The 16,993-nt window shown below is 38.3% G+C and overlaps 1 protein-coding gene across 4 annotated transcripts in view; it reads left to right on the top strand.

Moving 5' to 3' along the window:
• Positions 1–16,993, top strand: part of NDFIP2 (Nedd4 family interacting protein 2) — a 42,459-nt gene that overhangs the window by 19,234 nt on the left and 6,232 nt on the right. For 3 of the 4 annotated variants that reach the window (XR_014026318.1, XR_014026319.1, XM_081326858.1), the window contains exons 2-7: positions 3,109–3,265; positions 5,236–5,372; positions 7,021–7,080; positions 12,220–12,307; positions 15,023–15,147; positions 16,505–16,571. Coding sequence is in view for 2 of the 4 variants with exons in the window: in XM_081326858.1 (XP_081182984.1) it covers positions 3,109–3,265; positions 5,236–5,372; positions 7,021–7,080; positions 12,220–12,307; positions 15,023–15,147; positions 16,505–16,571 (634 nt within the window). In the remaining 2 variants the exon portion in view is untranslated. The remainder of the gene's footprint in view (positions 1–3,108; positions 3,266–5,235; positions 5,373–7,020; positions 7,081–12,219; positions 12,308–15,022; positions 15,148–16,504; positions 16,572–16,993) is intronic. The other variant, XM_081326859.1, reaches the window with a different exon arrangement.

Here is a 16,993-nt window from a genome sequence, read left to right as displayed (position 1 = left end):
TCTCAACCCAGATAAACCTCGTAGCATTTTTTTGATAAGTGGGATGAAGTTTTATTTCTGAGATTTTAAATCTCAACTCGCCACGCAAATAACAGAAAGTGTCAGGGTTATTTCCAGAATTTTATGGTCATGATATGCACGATACAATCAGTTGTGAGCTCTGACACCAGACTGACGAAAGAACTGCTGCCAGGAGGGACTGGGCGTTCATATGTAGACATGTCCGAACATGACTTAACCTGCATTCTGCTGTTCTGTCCTTGTTATCAGGCCTTTTACCTTTATGTTTATTTATTTATTTATTTTAATTCCATTTATATCCCGCCCTTCTCCGAAGACTCAGGGCGGCTTACAAGCTTAGCAGTTGTTGATGTTGATGTTGATGTTAGAGAGCAATAATAAATTGGACTTTGCTCAGCGATTGTTGTAATTACGGTACTAAAGTTAAAATACACAACTGTAACATCACTAATTGAACAGCGTAACGAAGATGGAGTCCTAAAAAAAAACTAAGTCTGATAGAAACGGATCTGTTTTCATGCTTAAATTCAGCATGAAAAAAACCCTGCTTAGAACACCTATTGCAATCCATGATACAGAATTATTGTTGATCAGTCAGATTTATTTATTTATTTAGCGTATGGCTGGTCACACACAGAATTAAAAGCACTTCATATTTACAAGTTAGAACAGTTAAAAGAATTTTTTTTTTAAAAAAAGAAGCAATTATAAAACCTAAGAGGAAAACAGAAATAACATTTCAGAGTTTAATGTCGAGTTTGGAGATCCAGTCAGTAGATCAGTCAAATGAAACTAGAAATTAAATTCTATGAGCAGAGATTCAGGTAGCCAGTTATTACTTAGCCTTGGGAGGAGAAAACCAAATGGAAGTAAAGTTGAACTTTACAAATAGCTGAAAAGTGGAACCCAGAAAAGGGGCAAATTCTCTTTTGCCATTCCCAGGGTAAAAGATAATAAATTTAAGCTACAAGACAGCAGAGCTCGTCAGAAGGCAAGTGTAACGGACGTTTTTAAAAATACCAAGTTTCTCGTTCTTCTAGGTACTATCATAGTGTTGACTGCATTAGCATCGTTCTCTCTGTGTAATTTCATGAACACACACGTGTGTGAGTGAAATTTCATGAACACACACGTGTGTGAGTGATGGAGGATTCAAAGATACAAATATCTTGTGTATATTTTGAAATTCTATTTTGCCTACTTTGTGTTGTGTCTTGATGTGCTGATTGTATCTTGGGGCTCTAGACTACAAAGTTTTTTTTTTTTTAAAAAAACAACTCCTTGGCAACTTATATCGTTGCCTGTTCTTGGTTAACTATGATTGTTAGGGCACAGGTGCGACGTTAGAGTACAGATAATGAAATAGGTTTTTTTTAATTCTTTTTTTACTTCAAATCTTACGGATTGCTAGGCAACTCTGAAGTACAAACAATGAGCTTTTGGATTTGTGCTAGAGCCCATCCTCAGAGAACTCTGTACTGAAATGTGTGCTTTGGGTTGTTCTATGCCTGTGGTGGCGAACCTATGGCACGGGTGCCACAGGTGGCACACAGAGCCCTCTCTGTGGGCACGCGCACCGTTGCCCCAGTCCTAGGGCTTCAGCTGGGTTTTATAAAACCTTTTCGCTTTAGGCCTCCGCTGCCGTGTGCAAAAAAAAAAAGGTTCAATCAATCAATTTCAACTTCTCGCGGGAAAAAAAATCTTGCAAAATTGGAATTGATTGATTGAACTTCTTAGTCCCACCCAATCTGCCGTTACCACCACAGCCATGCCCACCCAATGGGCCACGTCCACCTGGCACACGACGATACATAAGTGGGTTTTGGGTTGCAGTCTCTAAAAAGTTTGCCATCCCTATTCTATGCATTGTATTTATGTGGTACCTGGTTGGGTGTGGCTTCTTATTGGATTGATTGGGGTGTTGATGTCGTTGGCTGTTGTGTAAGGACCCACTTGAAAACCTCTTCCCAAGAAAGCAGATGATTTCATCCCCAAAGGAACTTTTATTAGGAGAAGCTGACAGCAGGCATGGAAGGCAGGATCTGAGGGTTTCCTGCTCAAATCAATAGATTAAAGGAGCAAAAAGTAAAGCCCACCCCAATAGTTCATCCGGTCAGTTCAAACGAGCCCATCCACAGGTGTTAAGTCCGCTGTGGGAATGAGGCTGATAATACTCCCTTCCCAAGGCTGTGAAAACGTGTCGTTGGGCCTTCACACCTTTTCTGCAGCGAGAGATAAGCCAGATGCCCGGAGGCACATTCCTTTCTCACCTAAGGTTGGCATCAAGGGTGGAATCAGTTCAAAGAGCAAGCAGATAGAGGAAGTGGAGAAGGATACATTGCAGCAGCTAAGTGAAAGAAAAAAAGATACAAAATGATTCCCTCGATCTTCCCCGCCCCCCCTCCCCAGGAGAACGGCAGAACCCTCAGATGGGAAAAGAAAAGACTGAACTAGCTAAAGTCCCCCCCCCTCCACCTTCCTCCCCCCCCCCCCGCTAAAGAAATGGGTTCTGACATGTTGTTTCCTTGGGCTGCCAAGTTAAAATGGATGGTTAAAATCATCAGGTTGGTGTGACTTCTTCTTTCTTTTTTTTTTTTTTGCATTGCTTGGATAGCAACAGGAATTGTTTTTCAGACAATTTTACCCCACTATTCTTTTTCATAGCACTGCTACCATAATTACCAGAAGGAAGAGGAGAATTTGAGGGGGGAACCACCTTCTACCAGTAAGCTGTAATCAGATTCAAGAATCAGTTGCAAGAAGGGAGTTAGATGCTAAGTAGAGAAATCGTTTTGAAATACTTTCCGCACTTAATTCTGGATTCTCCCACTATACAATTAATATCAGGGAGAAAACATACAACATGACGAGTATAGAAGGGCTGGGAGAAAAACGTGTCACCCGTAATGCTTTTGATCTCCATGGTAGTCAAGATGAAAGCAACACAGAACTCTTAAGTGTCTGAGTGCTTGGAAGATAAAGTATTACTCTCTTGTTTACTTATAGCACAAACACTTAAGTACACATTATCTAGTCAAATGTCATATTGGGGTGCATATATTTAATTCCATGTGTTTTTCTTTAAAGCTTCATAATGAAGATGATCCTGCAGAATCTACAGTTGAACAACCGTCCACTTCTACGCAAACTGCACCAGCTTGTCAAACAGAGGCATCTTCACCTGAAGTGGATACTTCCCCTCCACCTTATTGTAGCATCGCTACAGAAGCAGCTGCACCAACAGGTACTGTCTTTTTTCGTGATTATATAACCACCCCAGGTATTTTTAGCAATGCTGAAATAGTGCCACCAGCACTCCTATGCCTGCCTCTGCTGACCTGCTTAAAGTTGCTTTGCTCAGTTCTTTCATGCAAAAGTCAAATGGTTTTGTTTCACATATCAGTACAAACAGGCTAAATTGGATTTCATGCAATTAATTTGTCCAATCATGCCTTCCTCTCTATGCATTATGAGATTAGGGTTTTTTATTTAATTGATATTGATTAAACTCGGATTATACTCCAACAGAATAATCATGATTTTTTTAAAAAAAAATCTTTGATTTAATTGATTTAATTTTAAATAACCGTAATTGCATAGAAAGCAAGGGTGTTTTCTTGGTTTTAGGGGATGCGTACGTGTACAAATGTGTACATACCATTTTAAAAAGACATGGGTTTCTTGTAGGGTAGGAAATGGGGATTGCGACTTGTAGAAAACAGGACACGCTATCCAGGATTAGTTACAATAATTAAACGAATATAACTTGGCAAATAAGAGCAAATTAATCTAGATCGTATAACTCACCAGTGCAAAAACATGGATGTAAATATAAAGCCACAAAACCAGTCTTATAATAATAAAAATGTAACACATACATTGAAATAATAATAAAAAAAATCTAATGGAATAAGTTGAAACATCCCTATGAGTTTTTTCCCATTTGAAGTTAAACTCTTCGGGTGAGATCCATTTTGACCTCCATCCAGAAAACCAAACCGCATGGGAGCAAACTGAGCTGTTCCATAATACGGGCAGCATGATAATGCCTCCTCTCTCTGCCTCCCCCACCCTTCCTGTGCACTTTTATAGTACTGGAGAATTGCACACAGTGTTTCCCAGATAGTCATAGTGGATTAGCTGATTCTAGTTGAAAGAGATCATTCCACACCCTGCTACATAGGACTTTTAAACTGCACCCAGAATTCTACTGTCACCCACTGCAAGGCATACAGCATAGATGTATTGTTCCTACAGCATTTAGTGGCAGGTAATATGTGGGCCACTCTACTTTAAATCAACATTTGTTTCAAACTGGCCTTTAAAGGGGAATGTGAAGCACCTTACAGTACCAAAGCTGGTTATGATGAAAGTGCCAGTTACTGCCACAAAGGCCTCTTTGCCTTCCCACGAAAGACTGTAGTGACAGTGTGCATCAAGTATAGCTAGCTAGACAAGATTCCTTTAGGCATAGCTTCCAATTGTCCACCAAGAAGTAGGTCCTAGGTCAGGGGTGTCAAACTCAATTTCATTGAGGGCCACATCAGCATTGCAGTTGCCCTCAGGGGGCCGGATGGGCGTGGCCAGGGTGGGCGTGGCCTACTGGATGGGCGAGTGCATATGGCCTACTGGATGGGCGTGGCCAGCTCTACATCATTCGCATCAAGGGTGCCTGTGGGGGCCTGGGCAGGAGTGGGACAGATCTGAGGGTCTCTGGCAGAAGGAGGGTCTCTGGGCCAGGGCCAAGGCAGTGGGGGCCGTTCCCTCACTGTTTCCAGGATGGCTTCATGGGCCACATGAAACCACTTCGGTGGCCAGATCTGGCCCCTGGGCCTTGTGTTTGACATGTCTGTCCTAGGTCATAGACTTGCTTCCTCTAGAGAACTTGAAATCTGAATTTGAATTTGAAACGTGTTTATTCGGTCAATGACCAGCCACATCAAACAACAAAACGAGCAATAAAAAACAGGAAACACAATCAGGATCAAGAAAGAGAAGCAGGTTGCAGCCACATACCAGCAGCTACAAAACAAATCGAGCATGGTACACTCCAAACAACTCCACCACAACAGCACCCTGTCCACCCATCCAAGCTTCCTCTTAGAGACAATGGCTGGCAGAGAACTGTGTTGAACTAAGAGCAGCTTTGTCTTATCTGGATTCAGCCTCGGCTTGTTTATTTCCACCCAGATGAGTCTCATTTTTTTTTTACAGAAGTGGAATCACCTAATGAATTTTACCCAGTGCCACCTCCATACAGCGTAGCTACTTCTCTTCCTACTTACGATGAGGCAGAGAAGGCCAAAGCTGCAGCATTGGCAGCTGTTGCAGCAGAAGCAGCAGCCCACAGAGTGAGTAAGCAGATCGTGCTACGTAAATGCACCCTTTGGAAACTACACTACACAAGTCCGCGTTTTGTATGCACTGTATTAAGTCATGTCCCAGTTCTTCATGTTTGCGTAGTTGTTTTTTTTTAAGGATACGTATTTCGTATTTAAGTGTGGAGGCTTTTAATTGTTTCAAAACTTTTGATTGCCGAAAGGTAGACCTCAGACTTTGCACAAGAGTTAACCACCCAAGCAAGTGCAGCATACAGGTGGTCCTCGATTTACGGCCACAATTGAGCCCCAAGTCTCTGTTGCTAAGCAAGACAGTTATTAAGCGAGTTTTGCCCCTTTTTTACGACCTTTCTTGCCACAGTTGTTAAGTGAATCACTGCAATTGTTTACTGTGTAACATGGTTATTAAGTGAATCTGGCTTCCCCATCAACTTTGATTGTCAGAAGGTCACAAATGGGGATCACGCAACCGTGCAACCGTCATAAATACGAGCCAGTTGCCAAGCATCTGAAGTTTGATCACATGACCCTGTGGCTGCTGCAGTGGTCGTTAAGTGTGAACAATGGCCCTAAGTCACATTTTTCAGTGCCATTGCAACTTTGACCGGTCACCAAATGAACTCTTGTAAGTTGAGGACTACCTGTATTTGGAAACTCAATCAATGCAGTGGCTTTTTCCAGGACTTTGACATGCAGCAGTAGCGGCTTTTTCCCCCCCTGATTCCTGATAGATTTCTGTAGATATTGATGGGTTACGTTTAATCTGATAGTGTCACCAGTTAAAGCACCATATGATTATGCTACATCAGGTGCTCAGCTTCCTAGGCTGCTAGTAGAAGAATTTATACAGGCTAGCCCCTTTTATTTCAGTTGGGATGACATTTTCCAGGTTTTAATCTGTAAAAAGAGCCTTGGTGGAGCAGTGGGCTAATGCCTCCTTAAGTAACACCAGCTGCCTGCAATTAGTGCAGGTTCGAGTCCCACCAGGCTCAAGGTTGACTCAGCCTTCCATCCTTCCGAGGTAGGTAAAATGAGGACCCAGATTGTTGGGGGCAATAAGCTGACTTTGTAATAATACCGCTTGGGCCCCCCCGAAAGCCCTAATAAGCAGGCATATACATAGAATGAAGGCTATTGCTAAGCACATTGATTTGTGATTCTTAGATTGTAAGCCGCCCTGAATCTTTGGAGAAGGGCGGGATATAAATGGGATAAAAAAAAATACTGTGCACGTTGTGTTAACAACAATATTTTTATGATGCATATTATATACTGTCCAGGCAATCCAAGAAAGCATGTAATAAATATAATATAATCTTGTATGGAGACCAGTAAGCAGGTTTTTTTTTAAAAAAATATTTCATTATTGGATTATATTCTATGTATATTATATATACATTATTATTACATTGCATTCTATTTTTTGTACAAAAAAATGCAATGAGTCAGCTACAAAGGCTTGAGCAAAATTCACTGTACGTGTTTATGTAGGAATAATTTACCGTTATTTTTTTTTCTTCAAAATTTGAATTACTGGGTTTCTATGTCCTTGATTTAACTTCATTGTTAAATTTTATTTAAAAATTAATTTACAGAGATAGAATGACTTGTAATTTAACACACGTTTAGCTCTTCTGTCTTATTTTCTTTACATGCTTAGCACGGCCAATTTAGGGAGTCTAGGAGTCTGTTTGATGAAATATTCCTGAGTCCACCAGAGGTATGATTCCATTCTGTGAAGTTTAGATTTTGCAGTGAAGTTCATTTACGGCAGACATTTTTTTTTAAAAAAAAATCTTTTCCTTTTCTAAATGAACTTACCCTCTCAAATGAATTATAATACTTTCATAAAAGAAAGTGACTTACATTGCAAATCTGTTCATTTCTGTTTGGAAATATCCTATTGCAGGGGTCCCCAACCATGGCAACTTTTAAGACTTGTGGTCTTCAACTCCCAGAATTCCTCAGTCAGCTTCTGGGAGTTGAAGTCCACAAGTCTTAAAGTTGCCATGGTTGGAGACCCCTGTCCTAGTGCATGCAGTAAGATTATAGTCCTAATAAAACGGAATACAGACACTGATGGATTATAATATATCTCGGCTGTTATTTGCCTTTAAGGTTTTTTTTTGTATTGTGGTTTTGACTGTTTTAACGGTTTTTATGATGGTTCGCCACCCAGACTCACTGGTTTCAGATGGGTGGCTGTACAAATGGAATAAACCAGAGGTCTGCAACCCGCGGCTCCGGAGCCGCATGCGGCTCTTTCAGCCGTCTCCTGCGGCTCCCAGTCCTCTGCCATGTGCAGTCCAAAAAACAAAAAAGCGGGACTAAAAAAGTTCAACCAATCAATTCAAATATGCAGGGTAGGTGCATATCTCGCCTTGGCTCCACTCTTCAGTCAAACCCTGTTCTACGCATGCGCGCATGTATGCGCATGTGCACACATTTTTTGCGGCTCCCAGTTTTTCCTTTTGTGAGGGAACCGGTTCCGAGTGGCTCTTTCACTGTTTCAGGTTGCTGACCCCTGGAATAAACCAATAACATTGAAATAAATAAATAACAAATGGCAGTCCCACACAGATTTATTTAGAAGTGAGCTGCACAGAGCAAGGTAGGGCATATTTCGACACGTTATGCATGTGTGAATTTTTGTTTATAAGGATAATTAGTTCTTTTCATTATGGAGAATAATTACAGAGGCATTTTGCTTAAAAGGCCAGACACCCTGAATGAGGTAGCGCAGGTCATCCTCATTCTACAGCAGGGGTGTCAAACTGCCGGCCCGTGGGCCAAACGCATCACGCAGAAGCCGTGCCCACCCCATTGCCGGCAATGGCAAAACTGTCCAGATACGTTGTGACATCGCAAGTTTTGACATGTCTGCTCTAGAGTGCTGGAAGGCACTCAACGTATTTATCATATATGCTTTGCTTTGAATTTGATCTCCCAGAAATCCTTTGGGGCAATCATGCACCAACAAATTAAAGCAACCATACCTTCTTTCAGAATGACAGGGTTGCCTTCACCAAGTACGAATTGTCCTTGACTTAATGACCGCAGTTGAGCCTAAAATTTCTGTTGCTAAGTGAGAAAGTTAAGTCAGTTTTGCCCCATTTTACATTTTTTCTTGCCACACTTGTTAAGTCAGGGGTCTTCAAACTTGGCCCTTTTGTGAGTTGTGGACTTCAACTCCCAGAATTCCTCAGCTAGCGTGCCTGGCTGAGGATTGCTGGGAGTTGAAGTCCAGAAGTCATAAAAGGGCTAAGTTTGAAGACCCCTGTGTTAAGTGAACTGCTGCAGTTGTTGTTTACACAGTTCTTAAGTGACTCTGGCTTCCCCTTGACTTTGCTTGTCAGAGGGTCATGTAATCACCTTGGGGACACTGTAACTGTCATAAGTACATGCCAGTTGCCCCGCACCTGAAGTTTGAGCAGGTGACCCCGGGGAATGCTGCAATGATTGTCAGTGAAAAAACAATCATAAGTCATTTTTGTCAATGCTGTTGTAACTTTGAGCAGTCATTGAACACACTGTTGTAAGTCAATTACCTGTATTCTGTGACTCTTGGGAAGGACACAGGTGCTTTAAGAAGCTTCACACAGATGCTACATGATGCTTGAGCTGTCTTTTGGAGATCTAATTGAAAGTACTAAATAGTCCCAGTATTCATTTGTGTAGCATCTAATTACCGATTAGAGAGCTTTAAGTTTTAAGAGTTTAGATGCTGTTTCCAGTACAGTGAGCATCTGAGCTCTGGATGAAATTGTGGGGAGGAAAAACCTATTTGTAAAACCAAATAAGGTTTCCAATACATTAATTTTCTAGTGGGAGGCAGTTTGAAGTATGAATTATACTTCTTTATTTTATAATAAACCTTTTTTGTTGTTGCATTTGTGTGAATAAGTTATTAGTCGTTTGGCAGAATAACAGATCAGATTCTACCATTCTGAAATACTTTAGCTTAATGTATCACATATTTGTTGGTCTTGGACTCTGCTGACCGGAATATTCAAGGAAAAATAGTGTAATAAAATTAAATTGCATACAAAAATAGTTTTAACAGTTGACGGCTTTCCTGATGATGACTCATTACTTAATCTCAGTCATAAATGAATGTATCATAGGATATCTGAATGTAAAGTTCAGATGTGTATTTCTCATTCTCTCATGTGCTTGTAATATCTCTGCATTATTCATACATTTCTCATGTAATTAGGATCAGCAGATTTAAAGAGTCATCATATATCAGGATGGGACTTTCAGTGATTGGAGAGTTCAGTGCTTTAACTCATTCTGTGACTACTGTTAAAAATAATTAAAAACACACGCCCTCGCAAATCATTATATTTCTTTGTATAAAAGAATTAACATTTGTTGGCATACAATTTTGACTACCTCAGCTTAAGGTACTCTAATCCAGATTTTGTGAAATCCTGTACTTTTACCTCCTTCAAAGGTACGTAACTTCAGGATTCTAGGGTTATAATTTATTTAACAGTGAAATAGCCTATTTAATTGCCTATATTGGTAAATAACGTTTAATGATGAGGTAGCAAGTTTTAAGCTTTAAATAAGTTGTAAGCTCTAAATAAAGGATTTGTTTGTTTCAATATTTTGGGAGTGTAGAAAGTGACACATGAATTTAATATACTTTAAAGTATACTACAGCTTCTTGAAAGTCTTTTTTTAAGAAATAAACCTACTGTTTAAAAATAATTCCCACTTAAAAAGAGACGTACACTGAGTGGATTTTTTTTAAAAAAAATAGCATAACAGCTTACCTTGTTTCAAAGGATAAATGTATGCTTTGTAAATTAGTTTGCATAATTCTGCTGAGTATTAATCTGCATATTTGTATTTCAAATTTAAAAACAGGCCTCATAGAGATTATTTGGGAAGAGTGACAGCTTCCGTGTTGTGCTATAAGTTTTAGTTGTTTGAAATTGCATGCAGATAAATTGCTTTACAAACTTTATAATGGTGTTGCAATATATATATATACATATATATATATATATATATATATATATATATATATATATATATATATATATATATATATATATATATATATATATATATATATATATATATATATATATATATATCTGCCGTGACAACTTCATGTAACAATTTTTAGGATGTTAGCTCCCTCTGGTGTTTGAATATCAGCAAAGCATTAATTTTAGAATTCTTTCAGTACTTTGTGGATTGAATATTGTGATAGTTTACTATTGTTGTTGCATGTTTGGATGGCCATATGCTGCATGTCTCAATAGTTCCAAAACTGGGGGCTCTAAAGTGTTAGTGAAATGTCAGTTGTATACTTACTTTATTTTGTAATTTATCGATGTATCACATCCTTCCCATGTAGATCATTTGCACAGCCCCACTGTGTCCAATATATATAAAATATTTGGCTTTCGTTGTTAGTTCATTATTGGTTTGCATTATAAATATATTTTCATTAATCAATAATCTTTTGTATCTTTAAGAGTGATCTTAGCCTCTCTTTGGATACATTATTTGGACAATATATACACATCTATGGTAGTAATAAAATATTAAGACAACATATACACATCAAGTATTAAGAATAGAAAGGGTAGATATTCTTATATTCTTACTTGCTTTCCATTAAACATTATAGAAAAAAGTTAATTGAATGTGTCTGGTGAAATATTCTGCCAGTGGACATACATTAGGGCAAAATAAAATAAAATAAAATAATAAATAATATATGTGCTATGAATGGTAGCCAGTCATTGCACCTTATAGATATACACGCCTTTTTTGAATGGAGTATAGGAAACTCAGGATTATACTATGGATTAGTCATTCCTTCCTGCTTTCACATACAAAAAAGAAAGATTTCAAGTCACAAAATGACAACATTTAAAGTGTGTTGTTTTTAAATGTCTAGTGACTGGTGTACCATTGAATGAGGAAACCAAGAGATTCTGTTATTCCCTACCCCATAAAGTTCCTAAGGGGAATGTCCCAAGAAAAGAAACGTTATACATAATGAAAGATATTTACCTATATTAACATGTTTCTCATTTTGCAGTGCCTCAAGGGCTGCTGTCTATTATAACTGTGGCTAGCACAATAACTGATAATAAGTCATGTGATCCATAGAAATGATCTTTAGATGAGGACTGATTAAAGAAACTCCTAAACCTATTTTTTTAAAAAAAGATAAAATCTCCTTTGAGTTCCATTCCTAGAGAGTTTGGGTCATGGCAGCAGTACAAAAATTGTTTGTAATTGCCTTTTTCCAAAGTTTTTAAAACTGGAATTTTTACCAGTCCCCAATGCAATGACTACTCAGGCCTGATCCTGTATATTATATCCAGATTCTGCCAAAGTAAGGTAAAATGTTCTAACAGGCAAGCATGGGATGTCCACATGCTAGGTAATTTTAGGTTAGTCAAGGAGAGGGAAAGGCCATCTAAAGACCCATTTCATTAAAAAAAATATAAAATAAAAATAATGAAAAAGACATAAATTAGAAAAAAAACCTCAAAAGGCAAAGTCGATGGACTGCTAAGGTCTCTCTCTCTGCCTTTAGGTTTTCTGTGTTTCTACCATTTTTACTCACTATAACTTAAAAACGGGGGCAAATGGCTGCTGATAAATACAACATAAGACACATTTTGAACATGTATTGTTGATTTGATTTTAATGAAGGGTTATGACAAGTTTACATCTTAAACTGGATAACCGAAATACATACATCCCTTGTAATAATGCATCCTTGATTTTAATACATAGATTCCTACTCTTGCAAAAAGTTGTGATTTGCAAGATCTTACACATTATCGCTCTGTTAAAATGTGTTTCTTGTCCTCTTAAAAAGGAAGAAGAATATCCCCCAAGAGATGACTTCAGCGATGCAGACCAACTCCGTGTGGGAAATGATGGCATTTTTATGTTGGCTTTTTTCAGTCAGTAATTTTTCTGTTATTTAAGTTATTTTTATTTAAAGCAGAATATTTCTCTGTTGGGGGATACATGTACATGGCCTGCTGATAGAAAGCAGAAGTGCTGGTAGGATATGGCAGAGGGTTTGAGAAAATGTGATTATTGTCTTTGCTGTAAATGCTGAAAATGTATATTTTCAGTTGATAATTTCAGTTGTTTTTTTCCTCATTGCAGAATAATTGAAAACAATGTACTTAATAACTGTAAATATTTGTCACTTAATTTCCTGACATTATCTCTTGCTGATGGAGAGAAAACTTTTATTCCTACATGTATGTCTTTTAAAATATAATTTGTAACGAAAGTGGTTACAATCCACTTGTGGTATGTGACTGCCACCTTGTGACAAATGTATTCATTACAACTTTAAAGTTCTAAGACTTACAGCATTTGATCATAGGTAAGATAAAGTAATATGGGAAGAAAATTATATTCTTGCTGATTAATATTTCCATAAATGGCAGTTAACTGGGTACATATCCTAGAGAAAAGTAAACCATGTAAATAGCTTATCAAGATAACATGGACTCTTAAAAGAAGACCTGGCATATATGGTATATTGCACAATGAAAAGCATAAAATATGCTCTCTGAAATATTTAAGATAATTTTTTGAATCTTCTTTTAAATACCTTTTTTGAGCAATGTTCTACTGGGATTGAAGATATAGCAGTTGCCCTGTTTCCCATAACGTATGCATAGAAAAACCATGAAGGACTTTAAAACAACAACAACAAAAACACCAGATGCTCTTATATTAATACAAATTCCCATATGACATGCCAAAAGCATATTTTAAAAAATAACACCAATTATAAACCATGGCAGCTACAAAACCATCTAGAGGCAGGCCTAAAATTACAGATTGAAATGCTGATGTTAGGGCAATAAACTCAGGAGTAGATAGTTCTCTGCCTACATTATAGAGTTGTCCAGTCACAAGTTGCCTAACAATATCAAACATTGTTCTTAACACAAAGGAAAACAAATGTAGTATAGACAATCCTTGAGATCCTGTTTCCTACATTTTCCAGTGCTGTAGATTTTGGTAAATACTAACATATTAGAAGAGAATGTGACTGTTAAGTCACAATAACAGACGTTCCAGTCTTGGTGTAAGCCATATAGATTTGATTTTTTCTGCAGTGGTACCGGTAGTCCTCCACTTACGAGCACAACTGAGCCCAAAATTTTATGCTGCTAAGTGAGAAATTTTTTAAGTGAATTTTGCCCCATTTTATGACCTTTCTTGCCACATTTGTTAAGTGAATCACTGCAGTTGTTAAGTTAGTGACATGGTTGTTAATTGAATCTGGCTCTTCCCCCATTGACCTTGCTTGTCAGAAGGTCGCAGAAGGGGATCACATGACCCCAGGATGCTGCAATTGTCATAAATATGAGTCAGTTGTCAAGCATCTGAATGTAAATCACATGACCATGGGGATGGTTGCTAAGTGTGAAAAATGATCATAAGTTCCTTTATTCAGTGCTGTTGTAACTTGGAACAGTCACTAAATGAATTGTTGTATCTCAAGGACTACTTGCATTCAGAAACTCAGAAAAGATGAGCAGTCCTTTGGAGAGTTGGCATTCACCTCAAAAAGGGGGGAAAGTGCAACTTTTAACCTCTCATCTTTCATATGGGAGAAGGTTGAAAGAAACCAATATTTTCCAACTATTTCCTCCGTATATTTCTATGATACTGTGGCACCAGGCATCATTCACATATAACTCATCCTGTAATGATATTTTACCGGATATTGAAACCACAAGTCTTATTGCCATCAGACAGTGGCTTCTTGGATAGGTTTCCATGTCCTAATGCAGTGATGTCACTCTCACCAAGATACATCTCAATGTGACGCTTCAGTATTGCTGTTCTCATCTAAATCTTTGTTACGATTTCTTACCTGAAATACCGTGTTTCCCTGAAAGTAAGGCCTACACCGAAATTAAGCCCTAGCTTGATTTTGGGGTGGGTGCGTGGGCCTAATTTAAGCCCTACCCCAACAATAAGCCCTAGTTTGGGGGCGAGGCACACACCTAAAAATCAAGCTGGGGTGGGGTGGTGGAGCCGCCCCACCCACCCCATACCCACTTACCTTGCACCCAGGCCTCTCTTTGCTGGCCCACTTCTTCTTCTGAGACCTCTTCTGTAGCCAGGCCTGCATTTCTCAGTCACAGGCCTTTCCGGAAGGCCTGTGCAGCCAAGAACTGAGCTATGGATTCAATCCATAGCTCAGTACTTGTCTGCTTAGGCCTTCCGGAAAGGCCTGACTGCAAAATGCAGGCCCGAATGCAGCTGCAGAACTTCGGCCCCAGAAGAAGTGGACTGGCTGGGTGGGGCTGGAGGTGAGGTAAAGCCTACCCCGAAAATAAGATGTGTCGCCTCTTTTGGAGGCAAAAAAAAAAGACACGGTCTTATTTTCAGGGAAACATGGTATCTCATGCAAGAAGACCAAAGGACCATTTTTAAAAAATATTTCTTTGATTTCACCTTGGGTTTCCACTGGCAAGATCTAGAGGTGTTAAGAGTCTGCCTTTCCATCACTTGATATCAATTCTCTATCCCAAGTCACTGATAATAATTGCCTTCACTTTGAAAAATACTTGAATTCTCATAAATGCCTTTCTGCAGTTAATTCAAATTTTAACAAAAAGTTGTGTTTTGTTTTTTAGTGGCATTCATTTTCAACTGGATTGGATTTTGCTTATCATTCTGTATTACTAACACCATAGCAGGAAGGTATGGTGCAATCTGTGGATTTGGATTGTCTTTGATCAAATGGATTCTTATTGTCCGGGTGAGTTTTTTTATTTGGGGATTTTGTTTTTTCATTTCACTATGGAAGCATGTTAAATGAAATACAATAAAAGTCTCTAATGGTATATTCCTTGGTCTGTTATAAAGTTGATTTCCTAGGCTAGTAAAACGTCAGCATATGGAAACTAAATTCGATTGCATATTGCAACCAAAATTAAATGGCTGTTTTGTGTGGTGTAATTAGGACTTTTGCTGTTAGACTTCCTACTTTTGCCCTTGAGTAGCAATGAAAATCTTTTTTTTACTGAAATATGAATATGATTTGGCTTGTTATGAATTACTTAGTTGAATTCTATGTAAATGAGAGCTAGTTAGGTGTAGTGGTTAAAGGCACCAGGCTAGAAATCTGAGAGGCCCATCAGTTCTAGTCCTGCCTTGGCCGTGAAGCCAGCTGGGCAAGTCACTCACCCTTTAGCCCAACTTAACTTACAGGGTTGTTGTTGTGCGAAAAAAATAGGAAGAGGAAAATACGTTCGCTGCCTTGAGTAAGTTGTAAAAATAATAAAGATGGGATACAAATAAATAAACGTAACTATTTCCATTAATCAAAGAAATACATTGATTTTCTGCGCTCGGTGTCCCAGAGTTTAGAGAAGAGCAACAAAGATGATTAGGGGTCTGGAGGCTAAAACACATGAAGAATAGTTGCAGGAATTGCCTTATGGCTAATCTAGCGAAAAGAAGGACTAGGGGTGACACGATAATGGTGTTTCAATATTTGAGTGGCTGCCACAAAAAAGAGGGGGGGTGTCAACCTATTTTTCCAAAGCACCAGAAAGCAAGACAAGAAACAATGGATGGAAATTAATTTAGGAGAGAAGCAACCTGGAACTAAGGAGAAATTTCCTAACAGTGAGAACCAATTAACCCATGGAACGATTTGCCTTCATAGTTGTGGGTGCTCCATCAGAACAGTTAAACATTGTTACAGGGTTTTCAACTTGTGTAATACATGCCTTGTACTCAGATCAGCATCTTGGGGACTTCTGGTTTTGATATATAAAAAAATATTATATTATTTTGGCTGGCAGGTACTGGGAGGGATTTTATGTACCAATAGAACTTTTATAGTGCCGAACTAACTCTAAACAGACACATGTTTAATATTTTCTCCACAAATGGCTTACGTTTCTTTGTTTGCAACTACACCTAGCAAAATGCCTAAAGTTTTCTCTACTGTTCTAATAACAGTATTAGAGCATTTTTTTATTTCTTAAAATTCATTAACTGTACATCCTTTTAGTATTTCTGTATATCCAAATTACATCTTTGTTGCATCAGTAATCTTTCATATATCATAGTGATAACTTTATGTTTTGGCTTTTTTTTCTTATCAGTTCTCAGATTACTTTACCGGCTATTTCAATGGACAGTACTGGCTTTGGTGGATATTTCTTGTACTTGGTAAGTGCTGATCAAAAGGTTTAATTTTCTGATTTTAACTCCATATAAAATCCAAATTTAAGAAAGAACATATATATTATGAATGGGTGGGCATGTCCCTGTGAGTGTATTTATCTGTCTCAAGAATGGTCTGCCTATCGCAAACCAATGCTATAAGCAGAATTTTCATAGGGTAATAAGATGCTTGAGGATAGTAAAGGTATGACTTTGGGTGACTTGATTGCAATCATATGGATGACTCAAGGTTTTTTAGTCTCTGGTAGTTACAGAATGATCTGAAGCTGTCTCTACCTAGGGTACAACACATTTTTTACTTAATTTTTGTTTGCTTCGTCAGCGCACTGCAGCTCTTCTTAGAAGACACATTATTTTGAACTGCTCTAATTCAAATTCAAGCCTTGAAGATCTTATTTCTCTGCTTG

The sequence above is a fragment of the Vipera berus genome, assembly GCF_964194415.1.
Source record: "Vipera berus genome assembly, chromosome: 4".
Lineage (NCBI taxonomy): Eukaryota > Metazoa > Chordata > Lepidosauria > Squamata > Viperidae > Vipera > Vipera berus.
The sequence above is the reverse complement of the archived record's forward strand: the minus strand, read 5'-3'. Positions and strand labels throughout refer to the sequence as shown.